Source organism: Drosophila ficusphila, unplaced genomic scaffold (genome assembly GCF_018152265.1).
Source record: "Drosophila ficusphila isolate 14025-0441.05 unplaced genomic scaffold, ASM1815226v1 contig_791, whole genome shotgun sequence".
NCBI lineage: Eukaryota > Metazoa > Arthropoda > Insecta > Diptera > Drosophilidae > Drosophila > Drosophila ficusphila.
In genome coordinates this window covers 1,310,169-1,331,196 of record NW_025064737.1, presented here as the reverse complement: position 1 = coordinate 1,331,196, position 21,028 = coordinate 1,310,169, and the positions used below count along the sequence as shown (strand labels likewise).

The window sequence follows — 21,028 nt, the reverse complement described above, 5'->3', positions numbered from 1 at the left end:
ATTTACACAAACAGGGAAACAAATTCAACCAAACTAAACCCTCAGGATTGTTGATCAGGACAGGAGGTGAATGGGCAGAGGAGTTTAGCTTCGCTGGAGGTGTGAAAATTTTTGATTAATGTTTCAAAATTTCAGGGAAATATTTATGGCTCCGATTGGGCAAGATCAAAAAGTATTGAACTACTTCGAAACACTTGTTACTGGTTTATTTAAATTAAATTTGAATGTAGTTTTCGGCTTATTAATAATTTATAATATGATATAATATTTATTTATATTTTTCAAGAATTGATTAAAAAGGGTACTTTAATATATGATAATACAATACATTAATTTAATAAGATACAATATTTATTTATATTTTTCAAGAATTTATTGAAAAGGTTTCCTTAGTCCTTTTGAAGAAAATGTAGAAATACTTTTGAAATAAACTTCATGTCTTAAAGTTTTCTCAAATATATATAAATAAATAATATATTATGTATATATACAATGCATTCTGCTGTCGGAAATGTGCGTTTATTTCTTTTCTTTTCGATACTCTTATCAAATTGTCATTAGGCTGCAGAAGCAAGTGGAACAAAATCGAAATTGAAAACAATGAAGATTTTCATTTTTTTTTAGACATGTTTTGTTTTGTTTTTTTCCCTCAATGATTTATACAGATTTTCACGCAATTCATACTTTTTGAAATTGAATAACACAGCTGAAAGATGGCACTCTGGGAAAAGAGAGTTGGCTAAATACTTTAAAGCGGCTCAAATTGAAAAACTTTCAACACGGCGCAGCAGTATTTACGATATTTGTATTATACACAGTAGTATCTTTCTTTGAATACAAAAGCCATGTGTTTGGTGGGGAGAAAAGCGAGGAGGAGCAATGGGAGCTGAAAAAATGGAAAGATATCTCTCGGTTGCCATGGAAAAATGAAAGCTGTTTGGTAAAAACTTTGTCCAACGCTTAAGCCAGGTTACCACTCCCGCTGGCTGTCATTTTGGCCTGGTGCGTTGCTCCTGCTCCTGCTCCTGCTTCTCTGCTCCTTCTGGCTGAAAATATGAAATCCATCAGGGATGCTAAGAGCTGTCAATCAAAATCAGCGAGGGAAACTTTTTCCATCTCCCCTTCTCGCTCACTCTCGGGGTAAATTTACATTTGCGAGGGGTGGAGATGCGGTGGGCGGGGTGGATTATGTTTTTGCATGTCTGCCAGATTGAAAGCGAATTAAAAATGGGAGCGGAAAAAAACTGCTTAAAGCCTCATAGCAGTCGATGGAAAATTAATGTCGATTTAAGAGCTCCCCCGTCGGAAATTGATTTTCGTAAAGAGCAAAACTAAACCAAGGCTCGGCTCGAATGCGATTATATTGAAAGTCGCCTCTTCGGGTGCTGACAGTACTTAACATAGTTCCAGCCGATCCGCTGTGGAATCCCCGCACAGAAGTCCGCACAATGGCCCATGGAAAGCTCTCCCGGTATTCGCAAACAATGGACAAGAAAGCGTGCCGCCTGCGATCCGTAGAAACGAGAATGATTAGTCCCCCAGTCTGCGCCGCATGAAAAATTATTTAACGAGTAAATTGTAAGCCCCCGAACGAACCACTCGCATGCCAGTTGGCCAGACAAAGACAAATACCGGAGCTGAAGGCCAAAAATCAGCTTACGATCGTTTGAAGTCCGACACCTCCTGGAGCCAACTGCCAACCCAGATTCACTTCACCATGAATGAATGATGCCCGTTAGAGATGGGTGAGTGATTGTACATTTTCTTCGCGTTTTTAGCCGGCTCACGAATCATGAATGGAGCTTGAAGTACAAAGAAAATGGTGTTACCTAATATTCCCATGAAGGAATTGAACGTACCATTTTGGACTTTTTATAAGTATCGTTTAATGTGAATTGTTTACATTTTTATGATCATCTCATAAATCTATTTTTATAAAATAATTTTTAAAAAGTATTTTTTCGACTACCGTGAAGAGAATAAGGTAGAATTTAAAAAAATTTAATAAATAAAGAACAACATTTAAAAATTCTAGCTAGACGAAACCTAGTTTTAAGAATGTTTTAACCTTTTAACGTAATTTAACAAGACATTAATTTAGGAGTCAGTTATCTGCAGTTGATTACTTGCACTTCTTTCTCAAAATATTTTGTCATAGAATGAATATTCATAATTTTTTTTAACTCTGCATATTTTGAGTACTCTCGAAATATCACCTCTAACGACAATTGCAGTCCGAGAGGTAGCAGCAGCACCTCCAGCAATGGCCGACTTCTGGACAAAGTACTCCGCTGGTTTCCTTATGATTAATCAATATTTTTGTTTGAGTTGCAACAAAAGCGTCGCGTTGCCAAGAGCCGAGTGCCAAGTGGCCAAGACAGGGGCTGCACGGCCAACTGACTGACGAACCGACTGACTGACGATGTCGCTGGCATTTCTTTTCGGCTGCCGCGTTTGACAGATCAACGTGTGCTGACAGCTTTTGTGTACGATCTTCCTCCACTTTTGTTGCTGTGTTTGCTGTTAAGCAATGCCTGAGCATAATTAATGATGCGCGGCTTTGGGCGCTTTTGAATTTGGCGCTGGCAATGGAGTTCCATTGTTCGATCGCATTGGCTTCACGCCACTCTGCCCATCGGATCAGAAGGGAATATAATGTGTACGGGTGTTCGATCGCGATCTTAGCTGAACCGAGCGGAGTTCTGGCCTTTGATTGATCTGGCTACTGTTCGTTTTCACGGTTTATTGCTGATGAGTTATTGGAAATCGAAACCAAAACAAAACTCACAGTAGTCTGGTAATAATTGGCTTTATTCTGGGCTGATGATCTACGCGAAGAGGGGATAATTTGGAAGTCAGTGATGAATAATGGCAAGTGACTAAGGGATTTTTATAGAACTAAGGATACAATTTTCAGATGTGAGATATATTTCAAATCTAGTTAATTCTTTGTTGAAGCAAAAGTTTAAGATTTTCTCTCCTATATTTTCATTTGCAGAACATTTCAATTTCTTTCAACCAGAATAGCTACTTTTTGATTTATTTTCCGCTCGATTTGAGTCACACTTAAATGCAAGTAATTCCGGCTCGTGGGCACCTTACCCTCCGGGACTGTGATTCCCAAACGGGCGGATAAGGAAACCGCCAACTCACGGCTGGTCAACCAACGGAAAACCCGAGCCGGAGACGTCCGAGGAAATTGGCGCGTCCCTGGCAGGAAAACCCGACCTGTGGTCAGGCTGCCTCGCCGCTTCAGGGCGCAAATGGGAAACTCGCGAATTCAAATAAATAATACAAATGCGGATGGCGGGGTGACTGGGATGAAACTCCGCTGGAAACTACGAAATAATGCCTCATTTTTTCTTATCGCTGCTATAAAGCTGAATAAACGCTTCATTTCCATTTGTCTCGCAAGCGAATCGCCCTTAGCCAACTTCAGAGTGGCCGCGTCACTTCTCGGGAAGGGGGACTGATTCTGCGGGAGACCAGGGGTCCGAAGATCTGTGGGCTGGTGGCCACCCAGTTGGCTGGCCACGTCACAAGGTACATTGTACCGGGGTGCTGCGGAAAAAACATTACTGGAAAAATAAAATAAAAACCGTTTACACGCCAAGCTCAACTTGCTTTTTTCCTCTGCAATTTTTCCTGTTCTTGGTTCTCTCCTTCATCATCGTCGTTTTCTTTTCCACTTCTTGGAGCGGCATTTTTATCGCTTGGCAAGTTTTGCTTATTTTAAACACGAACAGCAACAACAGCTCCAAGAAAACCAACAACAACCGGCGGCAAAAAAATTATATTCATTGTGAAAAAAAATTGGAAAAAGAGAAAAAGCAAAAGTCACTTCCGGCATGCCAAAAGGAAAACGCGAAAAGTCTGCGAGTGTAGTAAGAAGGAGGATGGGAGACTAAGAATAAGATGGACAACCTTTTTGAGGGGAGTTGGGGGTAATAGCTAGTGGAACTTGCGGAATTTCCCTCATCCAATTAGATCCAAAATAAGGGAAACCGCGTTATGATCAAACGTATTAGAAACCTTTTTCATCATTATCAGCCATTAAATATAACCAAAAATGTAGTCAAAAATACAGAACCAAAGTAATGTATTAAATTTGTTTAGTTAACAGAAAATGTAAAATATTTCTAGAAATCACTGTAAGGTGTATTTTATATGTATTGCATAACTTTTTTCCTAACATAACACTTTTCCTAACTATATCTCATTAGAATGTCTAGACGATCTTGATATTACTGTAACAATATTAGCCTGCAAACAAGACTAGATACTAAACTGTTACTTGCATGCCAGATTAACTAAATACTTCCTCGTTTATAATTTCTTGCCCCCATTCCGATTTTAATGGATTCTCGCCAATTAGCTTTGTGTATTTACATTTTGCAACTTTCAAAGCTTTCAACACAAACCACTTAATGTATGTGAACAACGAGCACAGAAAACTATTTAAAAATGCTATAAATCTTTGGTCGATAAAATGGCCGTGCAAGTTTGTTGCTGGCTAACGTCAATTGGTTAATTGGCAATAGTCAAGCAGTTTATACCCTAACGTTTCTTTTTTATAATATTTGTTTTTTTTATATACAATAAACATAAAAATGTTGGGGAGCAAAACAAAAAGAAATAGAAAATAATTTTTTTATAGTAATTTGTCTTTGTTACTTGATATTTGAAAAGTGAAAAAAATATAACACTATCTGCTTTAATAACCCTGCTATGGTAAGTTTATACCTGTCGTGTTGGCTAATCAACAAGTTTAAGTTTCTGCTTAGTTTTGCTGGTGCCACTGTGCTCGTGGCTAAACGCACAGGCTTTCTGGCCTGTCGCGAATGCAAATTAATTAACGGCTCCGACAGCAGTGGCTTTAATTGCCGGTCCGCACCATGTCGTTCGCCGACAACATGGCGTATGCGTGATGCCTCTGCCTGATAATTGAATTTCAACGGTGTTCGCATGCGTTCAACTTCAACTTCCACTCGCCGAGTTGCAGCTGCGGGATTGGAGCCAGAGTCTTGGTGGTGTAGCCTTCAATTTGCCACAAGCGCCGCCTTTTCGAAATGAGTTATGGGCAGTGCGCAAGTTGGATTGCCCTGGCAGTAAAAATACGCATAATTTTCCGCTAGGACACTTCGAATAAATACTAAAGTGAAGACGAGAAAATGGTTCCCTTTAGCTAATAAGAATATATGTATTTGATACATTAAAAATTGTATTGCATTGCCCAAGTTGAAATCAAAGCCGAAATCAAATAGCGAGTTCTTGGAGTACGTATTAAGACAATTCTTAAATCCGTTGATTCAAAGTCGTACAAAATAAATTTTATATTAAGCGATTTAGTTCTTCATGCCAAATTTAGTTATAGAAGTCTCAAAACTGGAAAGGACTCTACATTTTTTAAATCTCTTAGGAAAAAATTTTTTCAAGTGCACTAAGTGAATTTGTCCCCTAAAATATTTTGTTCATGTGGATGTTCTGCGGTTGTTCAGGTTGTTCGTTTGGATGTTGCTGCTGCCGTTCGGTTGGCTTGCTCTTTGCTGTTTTCCCGGCCGATATTAACCCTCGAGCCAAATTCTTGAGACATAAATCATTTAAATCACTAAAACATGCAACTGCCTGCCACTCGCCTCCTTTAACCGCTCGAGGTCCTTGTTCTATGGCAAAGACATTAAATAAATCGCCTGCTGCCAAATGTTTCACATACGAATTTGCCTAAGCAACTCCGTTTTTGCCAAAGTTTTGCATTTTGTCTTGCCACCCGTCAAAGTTTTGTGCCCCCTCCGATCCCTCCGATTTGGGGGTTTCTGCCCCCAGTTTCGGGTTTTTACGTGGGTCGTGTCAGATGCATGTGTAGCTGGGACATTACACTCAGGTGGCGACATATGCCGAATGTCACATGGTTCCTCGGGCCAAACATAAACGTATGTACTTACGGACCCATTTATTTGGCTTATTTATGCAAAGCCCGGACATACAAGCATATGTCATTCGGGGGAGGGTGTAAGTCAATTGGGTTTGGTCATATTTCATGCAGTTGCTGCGAATTGATGGAACGATTATGGCATGATTGGAAACGATTATCTAGTTTTCCACCGGGGAAGCGGGGAATTGACTGCCTTTGTATTACTGCTCATTAGGAATGTCCAATAATTCAAATGGTCTCTTTTTATTAAGTTAGCATAGGAAAGAATGTTTTAAAAGCAATCTACTATTGAATTTATTTAACGAAGAAATCAAGCATCGAAATAGGTTGAATTTGGAAATGGGTTGAATTTGGAAATGGAGAGTGTAAAACCAGCTCTATTAAGATATATTTTATAAAAAATGCATTCTGAGAATTAAATTAAAAAACTCAATTTTTCATCATCAGTATTAGCAAGTGATCAGCAAGTTCAAACTTTAATATTTTTCATAAAGTTACAAGAACTATAGGAGGTCTGCTTTGTTAAACTACCGCATTTACTCATCTCACAATCGATTTAGTTTTAAATGGTTTTCCATAAAATGTACGAAATCATTAAAGACAGGAAAATCCGTCCAACTGGAACATATGTCTGTCAATGCCATCGATTGCCTTCGCAGGGGAGAGATATGAAACAAGAGGTGGAAAAAACGGATCCGAAATCCGATGTTGGCCGGGCTCAGTGCACTGGATACGAAGGATGCGCATTGCCTTAATTGAAACCGTTTAAATTGCAATTAATCACCCGGCGGAGGATGGCACGAATGTTGCACAGTTGTTGCCGAGTGGCGCGGCGAATCCCCGTGGATGGTCGGCGGGGAGGGGGGGATAAGCCCCGGGGAGGGGAGGGGGATTGTGGGGCCTTTGCCTGAATTACTGTCACCGCAGTGACTAATTTTTATCCTTTTTTGTCCGACAGAAGCTGATTCTTTGTTTTAATTTGCAGAGAATGAAGAAGCCACTGGAGTAGAAGTTGCGGTAACTGTTTAATCGCTTTCGATATGCAGATTTAAGTTTGCGGTGGGTGGCGAATGGGGTGGCGCTTTGATAAGTGAAAATATGGGCGACAACCACCGTTGCGGTGTTGGGCGGATGAGGATATGGCCACACTCACAAAAAACGAGTTTGTTACAATTTTGTTATAATAAGAAATTCTACAGCATTAATATAATGTTTCGGTTAAGGACCTATTTATTTTGCAAATTTTATTTAAAAGTCAAAAACTGCAGTTTAAATAAAATTTTTTTTTTAGAAAGTTAAAAAAACACACACAGTTCTTATATGATAAATAAGTAAAAAAGGTTTTACTTTTTTTGGGATAATTCTTGCCTAACATTTTTCCCTAGTAAATAATTCTCTATTTGCTTAAAAATGTATAATAGCATATTATATTTTTCTAGGTGCACGGAAGACAGAAAACGGGCGGCCGATAACACCAACCCCAAGCCCAAGCTCCGGCAAACTCCGCCGGACGCACGCACCGGATACGGGCTGCGGATGAAGGTGTGGGCGGAACCGGAGCCCGGGAGGTGGAGGCCTCCTTTTTTTAAGTGGGAAAGTGGAAATAAATTAAAAATGGGTGGCTCTGGTTCTGGCTCCGAGTCTCGAGCGCGTCTGCCACACGACGACAACGACGCTGCCGGCTTTGCCTCTCGGCTTTCTCGGAAGGTAAAACTTTTGGATAAAACAGTTGAACTTCAAAATGTGAATTTGATTAGGATATTTGCATAAAATTCTGTTTCTGCGCCAAGTACACACTCCGCTCCGCAGTCGCCCCGCCCCGAGAGTCAGCCATAAAAATCCCTTGAACACAAGCGGCGGTTTGGTGGGGGTAAAACCTGAGTTGGAGCGTATGTTCGCTGCCGGAAACGGAAGTATATAAGTCAACCTAGATTTGGTTTAGTAGCAGCTCTGCTGATACCAAGGACAAATGGCCTTTCAGTCAGAAACTTGCCGAAAGCCGGGGTAGAAGTGCTTTAAGGACTGCAATATTTAAATTTGTAGAAAAGTGCTTGGTAAAAGGCCATAGGTAACGATGCCAAATATTTAGATATTTTTTGAGAGAAATATACTGGTGCAGTTCCTTAAGGTACTCAGTGGGCTACTTTGCAAACTTCTCGAAATATTTTATTTCCAAAAATAATAATATTTTATTCTGGATTTCAATAATAAGGTAAAGCAATTCTTTTATATCTCTTTCCACAATCTGAAGAAGGCAGACATCATTCATGACGGTTTAACCAATTCGACAGTTGTCATCGTTTAAACCTCATTATTGTGCGTAGTCCTTATGCAATCCTTACGAAACTCTTCCCCTATTAACGTCCCTTTATCTCTGGCTCATCCCGCCTTATAAACGCACTCTCCCCGGAGCGTCACAATTAGTCTTGCCCATAACAGCAGCTAATAGTTTCGTAAATAGTTTTGGCCAATATTTACATGAGTTGCCTTTTGCCTCTCTGCGTGTTGGTTTTGTTCCTTTTGTCTTTTGGTGCCATTGTGAAAATATTTGTCTTCGAATGGCCCATTGTCTTCGTCCGCTATTCCTTCTCCCGCCTCGCAGCGGGTACACTCGAAAATATTTGCGGGAAGTTACGTTTAGTGTGCAAATAGTTCTTTGCTATTTATACTAATATAATCTTTAAATGGTTTTGGGTAGTTCTGTTATAAACTCAAATAATGTTTTTAATAGAGACTGTATTTTATAAACGACATAATTGTTTTAATGAAAGTCATCATTCCTTATAATAATGAATGTCCGCTGAACTCTGAGATATCATCTATGATTTTGCTAGTAAATTACTACTTGGAATTATAGCAAGCACTTGCCTCAGTAAAGCTATATTTTCCTAACTCATGTTTTCGTCTACAGTGCTTCTTAACAATAATAAAAATGGCACAGCTTTTAGAAATTCTTTGGGTATTTTTTTTGAGTGCATACGCATCCGCAGTGGTCAACGTCCATTGCTGACGTGCGTCTGTCTCAAGCTCGTCGTCTTCCATCCGCTCGATGGCCGTATCTTAAAGACGTCTGTGTCTGCGCTTGTCTCTGCATCTGTATCTGTACCTGTATCTGTATCTGAGTCTTTGGGTTTGTTTCTGGCCGAGTATCTGTATCTGTGTCTCCGTGTTTTTCCGTCTGTCTGCCTTACAAAACGTGTTCATTACAATCCGCTTGCCGTTGCTTCTGCTGCAGCCGCTGCCGCTGCCGCCGATCGGCCAAATGTGTCAGAGCTGAAACGTCATGATTAATGATGCAAACATGTGGGCCCGTCTCCGACTCCGAGTACGAGTACTACTACGATTCCCAATCCGGCTGCGAGTCCGGCTACCTCTACGGCTCGAATGCGTTCAGGGGGCAGAGACAAAAACAGCCCGAGGACAGGGCAGGGCATGGGAATGGGAACTCGAATGGGAACTGGAATGGGATTGGGAATGGGAATGGGATTGGTAACGTTTTATCAAGGTAAATTAGAAGACGAGACACCCAAAATGTAAACATCGATTCGAGCAGCACTCGGACATTAGGCGAAATTAGGAATTAATCCTGCACAGATGGAAATACTTGAAAGGGGATAGTGAGGGAAGATCCCAGTCTGAAGGTCTGAACTTCTTTTGGGGGCGGAACTTTAGAGGTCAGGCAAAATTAATGGGAAATCCTCATGACTGACAAGCCAGAGTAATAGCATTCCACATATCGAAGATGATATATCAAATGCAGCTAGTAAAATTTACTAAGGGCCAAATGAGCCAAGTAAGGACGGGCCTTTATTGAACAAAATAAAGTTTAGTTTAATTTGTTATATATTTTGAGGAATGCTTCTTTACCATTATTTTTACAAACAATGAAGAGATTGTAAACTACGAATGAGAGATCGATAGAATACAAAGTATTCAATACAGTTGAAAAACTGAAGGTGAAATCAGTAAGCGTTTTTGATGATATGTATGTGTCTTGTGTGAAACACGGTGTCCTTTCAGCGTTGGTGATGGTTATGTCCTGTGAAATAACCAGACCACTAGCAGCCAATTACAACACACGATTGCGCTGACCTCAACTCTGCTCCTTGCACACACACACACGCAGACAACCACACTGCTGAGTGGTTACCGCTTTGTGGCCCAGCAGGGGTTTCAAGGGGGTAAGTTAGTGGGCGGGGGGCGCAGGGTGGGTCGAGCCAGCGATACAATAATTGCCATGGGCCAGGGACTTCGACCGTCGCCAGTCGTCAGTCGACATTGTTGTGGCTTAGCGTGAATTACATGCACTTAAAGAAAACAAACTACTAGATGTGGGATACTTTAATACGAACAAAGCTGATCTTATTAATATACCATATAGTTTTATCAACTTTTCTATGACGTTCTAACAAATTTATTCTGTTGTTCGTTAATTCTGTTTGTTGTTAACTGTTGTTTCTAAAGATAACTCGGGATTAAAACACTGCATTCCAATAACTCCAATATTTTATAAGATTTCAAAATATTATATAAGTACAATTGCACCTTTCTTTACTTGGCAGACACAAACATTAAGTAATATTATTAAAATGAAGGCATATAAGCAGTTTTTGTTTCTTGTCGATCTGCATCAATTTTCCGAAAAATGAAATGTTTAGGAATGGCTTGAAGCTCATATTGGGTCAAGTCAATATACAATTTTCAGCAGGTGAGGAGAGATTAAACTTTGCCCAATTTTATCCAGTGAAAGATGAATAGATGAGGCAAAAGTGTAACCAAAATATTTAAAATCATTTTTTATTTTAATTTAATTATCTACTTAAACGAAGGCATACATTTAGCTTCTTTTATGAGGAATTTGAACATTTTTTTCAAGTGCAAATACCAAAAAAAAAGTGACCGAAGAAAAAAGGCAGGCCGCCGAGAAGAACAACCACTCTCCACAAAAAGCCGCCATGGCCCGGCCGGTCATTCATTCATACTCGAAGTCGAGGCATGCAATGGCCAGGTCGGGAAACCTGACATGTTCTTTTCGATCAGACAACGACCACCACCAACGGCAAAAAATAATACACGAGCTGGCCAAACCGTGGGGATGAGGGAAGGGAAAGGGGAAGTGGAAGGGGATGGAGGAGGGGGAGGTGGAGGGGGAAGGGCCGCTGCTTGTCATTGTGGGTATTCGAGCAAGTGTGTGTGGAGTACCTCAATCATGTAATTATTTCCTCCGCAACAAAGCCCAAAAAGAGAGTCGTGGAGAGTGGAAAGGTGGATGTATTTGTGTGTTTGTGTATGTGTGAGTTGGCCAAACTTAAACTGGTGGCGTGTTTGAGGCTCTCTCTCCCTTTTCAGAATCAACAAAAACATGAACAAGATTGGTCTATATATATTTCTTAAATTATACACACACACACACAGGCAGAGGTATAAAAAAAGTTTCGTGTTTTGTTACTCAATTTAATTCAGGTAAAATATGTATTTTTCCCTCTCTGTGTTTCTTTATTTTCAGCCGTGTTTGCGTTGTCTTTCCTTCCCCCAAAAAAAAACCTAAACTTTGGTCACGAACATGAAAAAGCGACGTTTCCGTTGAACCGTCTCCAAAATGGTGGACGCTTGATTGGTTCAGTTTTTTCTCAGTTTTTATGGTTGATTTTCGGCTTACTCTAGATGATGCCCAATACCCAAAATGGTCACAACTTTGCCCGATCTTTCCACAGAAACGATATAATTATTTGGCTAAGCAAATTTTCAAGGGAAATTGTTATACAACAATTATCGAAATTCGCATTGCTCGTTTTGCGGTTTTTGAACACATCTCTGTGGGTTGGTCAGAAATTGCTATAATAAGATTTAATCAGGCTGCTGCGGTTTGGGCCCTCGAAATTAAAGGTTTGCCTTGAAGAATCTCTCACTGCGAATGCGAAATGTTGTTGATTTTCATAGTTTTAGGCCAATTGGAGAATCTTATGGATTGTGGTTGAAAATATTGCGCAACGGGTGATAAATTGTTTATTTAGCGAGAGAAGTACTTACTTATGGAGTTATCACCTGAAATGGGACAAGAAAACCTTTAATTAGTAAAATATCCAAAATAAAGAGTAATTAAGTTAAATGTATTTCGATTCAGATATTTAACATCGGAGATGCACATCGTTTTAAATACGGTAAATCTTTTTCCCACATTTTATTTCAACGCACATACCAATGCTTATTTAAAGTGGAGGAATTGTAAAATCTTTAGCTTGCGCAAAAAACGGGATGCATCTTGGTACTCAAAAAAATCGTTAAATGTTTATTGAAGCGTGTAAATATTTTAAGACTCCATTCACCTGCAAAGAAGCATACTTGACTGCATCGAAGTACAGGAAGCCAGCTTAAATATTGGGATGTATGCTTATTTTTTGGTGACAAAGTTGCACGAGTTTCCAGCTACTTTTAAGTATCTTTATAATTCTGGACAAGAAACTTTCTTTCTTGAAGTTGGCTTGAAAGTGGAAAATAATTAACCCCAAAGTTCGGAAAGCGGAAGTTTCCCAGCCGGTTTGACATGGTCAACACATGCAGCACGTAACGAGTGGTCAAGTGGTGGTACTTCCTTTACCCAATACTATCCTTTAACCCGAGTTCGTAATTGAGAAGTTTCGATGGCAAAAAATATGGAGGAAATCCCCAGGAAAGTCTCGAGGAAGCGCAGAACTTCTCGCAGAAGTCTATTATTTGAGGAAGGGAGGAGGGTTAAAGCAAGGGGTTGGATCACGATGATGATGATGATGGCGAGGGCAAATAAAATCATGCTGTCGGAAATAATAGCGTCTAGCCTGGAACTTAATTTCTGATGGGTTGGGCTCTAGTCGTTGCCTCTTACCCACTTCAGCAGCTCCCTGACTTTTCCCCATCGAACTGCTGCCAAGTTTATGCAGTTTCATAAGCAATATTTGATATTTTTCGTGCAGCGGCAGCAGCTGCGTGATTAGCAAATATTTTCGTTTGATAATCAGCGAACATTCCCATTTCTATATGCAGCTGATGCGAAGCTCATGAATATGACTGCGCGCTTTTTGTTGGCCATTTCAAATATTTCAGTTGAAGATGGAACTGGCTTTAATGGGTGGAGCTGCAAGTACGTCCGGTTCGTACTCGTTGGGATTTTCTGTTTGATTTATGGACTAAAAATATCGGTTTTTTGTGATATCTATACAGAAAAACTAAAGAAAGGATATTCCTTTAAAATATGGTATCGAACTCTAATCTAAAGGAACAGATTCTGTTGTTAAAGTTGTTCTATACAAATCTACAAATGAACACTAAGATAAAATCGTAATACAATAAGTTGGGAAGTACGATTTTTTAGCGCATATGTATTTTATTAAAACTCAAAAGTATTAGAACTATTTTAATTTTAATTTATTAAATGATATTTTGTTACTGTCCATTCAAGTTGTTTTAATTCCCATAACAGACTTTCCCTCGGGTTCCACCTCAAAGTGCCAGGTGCCCCCGTAGACACTTTCTAATCATACTTATCGCCAATTTACCTAATTGAAAAGAATGTAGTGAGCTGTCTCGCCATTGCGAGTTTCGTATCTCTCCGTTGATATTTTGCAGTCGAAGGTTTCTTTTTGCTCGATTACCGATTGCACGATTCAAGGCAACAACTTGGACAGTTTTCGGTGCGATACCGCTCTCCAATGCCATTGCCATTTCCATTTCCATTCGGGGCTCATGCTGCTCAGGGGCGAACTGGGCCTGACTGACAGCGAGTAGGTGTGACCGGGCTACTCATTCATTCTGACAGTTTTCCCACCCACTCTCGCACACGAAACGCAATTTGTTGGATTGTGGGCAGTGCCCCTCGAGCAGGGAAACACTTTGAAAAAATGTATAAAGCTCCTAAAACTCGGAGTTTTTAAGAGCTACCCAAGAAACAGAAACTTTTTAAGAAGGCCTACTTTAAAACTTTAACGGTTGTGTTTTTTGTAAAAGATTACATTTAATTTAAACATGTGCTTGAATGTTTTTAAAAATGTGCGAAATTACACTGAAGCATTTACCTTACTGAAAAACATCGCATTTCTCAATGTTGATGTGCTTATTACCTCTTTTGGCGCAGCATTCGTTAAAATACACTCTTTATTTTCTATACTTTTTGGCAGTGTATAAACAACACCACTTTTAAATAGGAAAAAAGAGAGAGACAGGTTTGCTTGTGGCGCCAAAAAGCATTTCTCGCAGGTCGCAAGTCGCGTGTCTCTGGGCTTTCATTTCATTTCTCCCTCGGTCTTTCCTTTTTGTTTTTCGGCTCTTGCAACTAATTTTCATTTCCAACAGAGTGCACCTTTCGCCAGCAGTCGAGGGAAGGAGGTGGGGCTGGGTGGAAATCTTATTAAAAAGTGAACAGAGTGCGATAAAATTGAATTTGCATTCAAAAGCCATTAACCGCAGCAGTCACTCAGCCTGCTATCCCCTTTGCACTTTCTAAGAATTTAAAAAAAAAGACCGAGAAAATAGAGCTGGCGGAAAAATCCTTGAACTCGGCTTTAATGCGAGGTATCCATTTTTCCAAAATTGGTTTGATTCAGGGGAAATTATTATTTCGCGCACATTTCGTTGTCAGCTGTTGGCTATAAAAATCTATACGTGATATAGAGATATCAATAATTATTTTATATGTGTGCTCGGTAATAATAATGAGTGTTTTCACTCGGCTGAAAAAATATTATTTTAATTGCATATCAATTTCACGCTCTTTAGCCGCCACAACTCACCATTTTGCATTTTGCCATTCAATCAGCAGCGAAGCAACAAATTGTTCGAAAAACCATTTGGCCAATGATCTGAACGATGCGTTTATAATAATCACCACCCACCGCTCACCTGCCTCGAGCCCACCTTCAACCACCCATTTCGAATTAAAGCTAAGCGATTTGGGGCTATTATAAAGCCCAGGGAACCATGTTGGCCGACTCCACTCCCCGCAATTTTACCCTCCGCGGGCCTTCGTGTTTTCGCTCCTATTGGTTCATAATTGTTCCACTTATTGCTATTTTTACGGCATATTACATCTGGCACGTTCTGCTGCGTTCTGTTCCATTTATGTGAGCCGTGTACGATTTCCAATTAATAACTCCAAAAGAGTTGTAACAACCAAAAATAAATTTGCTCTTTTCCGATGTCCGTGTGTTTACAAGCATACATTTTTAAATTGTTCAATAACTCCTGTTTATTATGCACAACGAGTTAGCCGCAATATAAATTTATTTTATTTGATTTTCAGAGTAGTTTATATATCGGTGGATTGCAAACACCGAATTTAGAGCATGACATAAGTGAAATAAAATGTTGTATTAAGGAATTTTAAATTCCGTGCCTCAAGAATACGACCCCTTCAGAACTTTAAAAATCTTTTCCCATCCAGCTTGCAGAGGAGTCCATCGATCAACGAGCTGAGCAGATTGACATAATTATTGGTCTGTTGTATTGCTTCGCTCATCGCATGTCAATTAAAATCACAATTTGCGATGCAAATCAATCAGGGGCTATTGGTCTCGGGCTTAACTGCGTTCAGGAGTTAAGTCAACCACCGAGGAGCAATTGATGTATTGCCCAACGGACTCGGAATGGCATGAGGTGATCAAAAGGTGGAGAGTGAATGAGATTTATTTTTTGGCAAACATGTCAGACCGTTTACAGATGACAAATTCATTTTTAACACGACGCAAAAGTGAAATCCAACTGGGAAAATATGTATTTATAAAGAAGTGTGCATGTGCTCGTCGGAAAACTTACAATACAACATTGCAAGGCAGTTTTCCCAGAGAGTCGCTTATGTGGTCTGTCTGACATTTGACTGGGGACGCCCTCTCGGACAGTCCTTGTATCCTTCGGATGTAACATGTGCACCTCGTGTCCCGTGTCCCGTATCCCGTAGCCCACTCCGTGATAGATAGCAAATACAAAATTAAAGATTCGCCTTTAGTCTGCGTTAAACGGAAGCTTAGTCGAAAAAAGGTCAAGTCCAAAATGATGGATGATGCTGTGACACTCGCTCACACTCGCAGATTCCCAAACCCATGTAGAAAAGCATCCCCAAGTGACATCTTTCGCTCTCCTCGCCCTATTCAAAAATTCCTGCGTTGCGTTGGGGTTGCAAATTTCCCTCAGTTCTTCGACACTTCGAGTCCTTATCACAGGTAGCTAACTTAATATCCGCTTTAAAAATAACCCATAACTTCGGATATCTCGCCGCTCATCGCATAAATAATAACTGTTAACATTGCGCAACAAGCCACAAATTAAAAACTACAAGGAGCACTAAAAAGATGGGAAGCTCTTGGAAATTTACGAGCACCGGAATCACGTGTCAACCACGCGCGTTCTCGGTTTCGGATTCAGTTTCAGTTTCATGCAACCCCCAACTTTCATGTCACCTCGTCCCGTTGAAAACCCTGCCCAGGGATAGCCCCGAACCCCGAACCCAACCCAGTCCAATCCCGAGGACGAACCCCTCCCAACTCAGGGGTTTCCGCAGCTGCAGATATGATGCATGACTCGGCGGAAAGCGGTGTCGTTGTCGCTGTTCCTGCCAGTCGTCCTTAAGGATTCACGTGCTAAGCGTATGCGAGTTTAAATCTGTTTGCCGCTGCCACCGAATTTGAATACCAGGAGTCAGGAGATAGGAGCGGAAGAAATCCTTTGGCCCTGCGGTTCGCAGCTTGAATATAAAACACAAGGGAGTCAACAGCCGATGACAAACAGAAAATCCATTTTCACACAAACATTAGTTTTATTTAAATCACACACATCGAGGGGTTACGAGGGTTAACCAGGAGTTGTGCCATCACATGAGTGTGTGGATGGGACTCTTCCTGCTCTTCGTCCTTGTTGACTTTTCACGCTCCTTTAAATGCCGTTTAATGTGGAAACCTGGTCGAGTTCGCTAACATTAATCAAACGATTTCAACATGTAGGTATAACTTTAAATAAATTAAGCTGTTTTATATTAATCTTGGGTGTTGACAGCAATAACCTTGCTCTTAGATTGGACGAAATGAAGCAACAGGAAATGTTTTTATGAACGTTACAGTTTAGTGTGTTTGAAATGAAAGTTATGAAAGAACATAACAAAAAAAAATTTTAGTAAATTTGAAAATAGAGAGATCCCTATAGTCTTCTCGTAAAATTTTAAACTAAATAAAAAAGATAAGAAGTGTAGCTATGTAAAGCAGTGTGATTATAAAATATTTATTACCAAATAATATAAAATATAATCATACGAATTTTGGCAAGGTTATTTAATATGGTGCATGTGGTGATAACCGTCATGTAAGCTTTAAATGTTGTTTACAATATTTAAAGGAAAAATATACATAGGTACTAAGCCCACATTGTTCTCGCTTGGTTTATGCAACCCACCGAAGCGCAACTTAGAAGTCAGAATCAGAAACCTGCAATCGGTCCGTGCGTGATGATAATTTATGACATTTTACTGTCTGGGCTCAGTTTTTACATTTTTACAGTCATTTGTCTTTGGCAACACCCTCGACTGAACCTGGCCAGTAATTACTGCCGTTGGCCGGGCTCATTGATAAGTAAAACTGGGTTTTATGCAAAAACTTGGTAATTTATTAATTTATTATAGTTGTTAGGGCGCAGCCCCCGCCCTCGTAACCAATCGACCCCCCAGCGACTTCAGTGAAGTGGAATGCAATGCGATTAACCCAGAGCTGAGTTACGGAAATAAATAGGTGTACTTCCCCTACTTACGATAGCACTAATGCCCGCAACTTAGCCCAGTATTTGAGATAAACTCGCAAACAAGCAATTTTTATGGCCGAAAATCCAATTCAAATGTTTACAAATCGTTTAAACTGGGATCTCTGCTGATGAGACGGAGGGCTCTCTAAAAAAAGACATAAAAATAAATCGCGTACAAATTGAAAATAATTTCAGATCTGATTTTCTCCTGGTAAGCGGGAAACTGGACAGAGATGTCTCCAGTGGAATTGCGGACAGGCGGGTCAACCACCACGGGTGGTGGAGTGCTTGGTGGTGGTGGGTGGAGTGGAGTGGTGTGGTGTCCCTTCCATTTCACTAAGTACACAAGAATGGAGCGTAAAAAATTTTTATCGTCGCGGTTTTTACGGAATGTGATCCGCGGCGATTAAGTGCGCGGCTTTTGTGTCATTGTCATGCCGTCGTCCTGGCCAAAAAGGGGCGGGGTTCCGGGGGCTCGGAGGTGGGGAGCGGACTGCTCCGTCTCCGGCTACGGCAGTTTATTTGCAGGGAGTCCTCCGCCCGAAACCCTCTGTAATGTATTCAAATTTTTCCAAGGCGAGGCCAGAGTGTCAGTGCATTCATTTCATAAAACGCTTTTCTCTTTTCCACTCTTCCCCATTTCCCACTTGCTCGTTTCCAGCTTTTTTTAATTTAATCGCGGGCAAATATTTTCATTCTTACTGAAACGCTTTTAGCTAAATGAGCGGAAATAAAATTAAATCGATATTGGTTAACGTCAAAGTTTTTAGGGGAAACCTCGAATTACCAATTCGGAAGGGAAAATTAAAGGAAACCCGAAGTGAGTGGGGAAATGTCCCAACGTATAAAATTGATTTGAGTAAATGACTATTTGATCCCTAATCCGGTTTTAAATTACCAAACTTGTAAGTTTAGCATTTCGTTTTTATGTTAAGATAAGATTAAAGCATAACTGCCCAACTAATTTCCCTTTCACCTTATTTCACAGAAGCAAGAAGAAACATTATGGTCGAAAATTCTCTGATAAATTTGCGGCCCTTTTCCCTTTAAAAATAATGACAAATCAGTTTGCAGATAAAGCTGCGAAAAAAAATCCACCCAAAAATGTGGTAGAAATAATAATCTTAAAATTTACTTGGGGCAGCCGCCGGCTCAAGCTTAACTAATTGTAACAGATTTTTTCCCAGTCACGTTGGAAAGGGAAAGGCCAGAAAAGGCGAAAGAAAAATATGGAAAAAGCCTCTGGGGCGTAAACGTCTGCCTGGCATTATCCTTGCTGCGGTCGGCCAATTAGAACCCTTTGTTTGTCTTGGCCAAGACGCCGCGCACTTATCTCCATAATAAAGTCGTAACAATTAATTGAGCAGCCCAAAAACGGGCCACCTTTCCCAAATTATTTAAGCTTTGTGAGGAGCCTTTTCGGTGTCCCTCGAAATTTTTCATCGTTTGACGCGTAATTAGTGTGCAAAAATTATTTGACGAGCGCCAATTAGTTTAATGCTCGGCGACATGATTTCAGATTACCTTTTTAGAGGCACTTATCCACGGGGAGTTTTCTGGTTAAATGCACTTTATTTTGGCTTTGTGTGGAGTGAGGATGAAACAGGAAGATATTAGACTCTCACAATATTTTTTAATTAATCTTATTGAATAAATTATAGATATTTATATTTTCTTATATATAATTTTCATTTATGTTAACGGTCAAGCGATATCAACAATACAATAAATATCCACGCAAACATTCCACACCCAATGATACAATTGTATACTTTATATGAGAAACTCTTCGACTTCTTTAAAGCAATCTGCATATCTCCAATTCGACTTTAAATTATTATTTTACTCCCCTTGATTTTTCGCACTCGCGACGAATTCGTTTTGAATGAATTCAACTGTAAAGGTTAAAATTATAAATGTGCAAATGACTCATCATAAATAAAATTAATAAAAGGCACCGCGAACCTGGCCCTGTCCTCCGCTTTTTTCTGACCCTGGCAGACTTTGAGACCTTCATTGAGAAAAAGTACAACGCATCAACATAAATATTATGATAAATGGTTTGTTATAATCGTAATCCTCGGGGGGTAAGTTTCGCGTCGTGCCGCACGCATTTTTTATGCCCTTCCACCCCCCTTTCCACCCACTGAGTCAGCCAGGAACAGGATGAACTGCTTCAGTTCTCAATGGAGCAACATATGGTCGCGGGGTGGGTGGATCAGCGGAATGGAGTGGAGTGGATGGTACAGATGGCGCTTCGAATGGATTGCCGCCTCTCAATAGCCGGGCCAACGAAGTCAAATTGTTTTTTATTGGTTTACCCCCAGTCGCTTCGTTCAGTGAAAGTATCTCACACTCCTGGCAAGATCCGCTTGCGATTTCGGCACATACTTGAGGAGGATTTGAGCATGTTGCTCGACAATTACAAACTTTTCTTGCAGTTCATTACGCCTAATTAACACTTGATGCTGAGCGGAAATTTTATTGCTTCCACTTTGTGTGCATGTAAACAGGCTAACAAAACAATTTCCGAGGAGGAGTCCCCTTGTTTTAACTCGTGCAACCTACGGTGGGAAGGACTTTCAGCCGAAATACGCGCCGCACATTAAAATTCAGGATGCGTTGCGAGCAATTTGTGGCAAACAATGATGGGTTGACGGGAGGTGGAGAGGTGCTGGGATACAAATTATTATTTCAACCAGGAATTACCAAAGTGGCTTGAAATGGTCTTACTTAAAAGTCCTTATTTTAATGATGGAAATAATACCTTCACCAAACAATTTAATTAGACTACAAAATCGAATCAGGTTTTTCTTTACCCAGTGTAAATTGTTATGCATCCTACTTAAAGAACAAACACTTTAATTATAAGCTTTTGCAAGTATCTTTACGATTCTTTACCAATTAAATCTGGTTCAAACTGATTAGTTTTAAAAAGTTAATATCACATGCAACGAAGTATCTATCTTAAATGTTTACTAATAGCGTTTCAGATCCCAAGCTTACAGATCCGCCGGCCTGAGAATCATTTAGATCGGTTGCCACTTGACAAGGAATTAATTTGACAACGTTAACAAATTAAACTGTTAAACCAACACAAACACACTAGCCCTGTTCGCACACTGAGATAAACAAACGGTCGCCGGACGGACATTTACAACATCATTTGTAATCCATATCGCTCAGCATGTCGTCCCTTCTTTTCCCATTCCCTCAAGAGTATACATATATAGTGTGTGTTCGGGAGTGGGTGAAAGATGTATTGACCCTTCAACGGCGCTTCGGAATGCTTCACGCTATTTATTGGCTCACTTTCACTCCGGGAACCAGGGAACCAGGGAACCC

At 40.2% G+C, this 21,028-nt stretch overlaps 1 protein-coding gene across 1 annotated transcript in view; it reads right to left on the bottom strand.

Moving 5' to 3' along the window:
- LOC108091831 (homeotic protein proboscipedia) overlaps positions 1 to 21,028 on the bottom strand; it is a 35,943-nt gene that overhangs the window by 9,955 nt on the left and 4,960 nt on the right. The window contains 1 exon segment of the mRNA XM_017191209.1: positions 11,963 to 11,977. Coding sequence (XP_017046698.1) covers positions 11,963 to 11,977 — 15 coding nt within the window.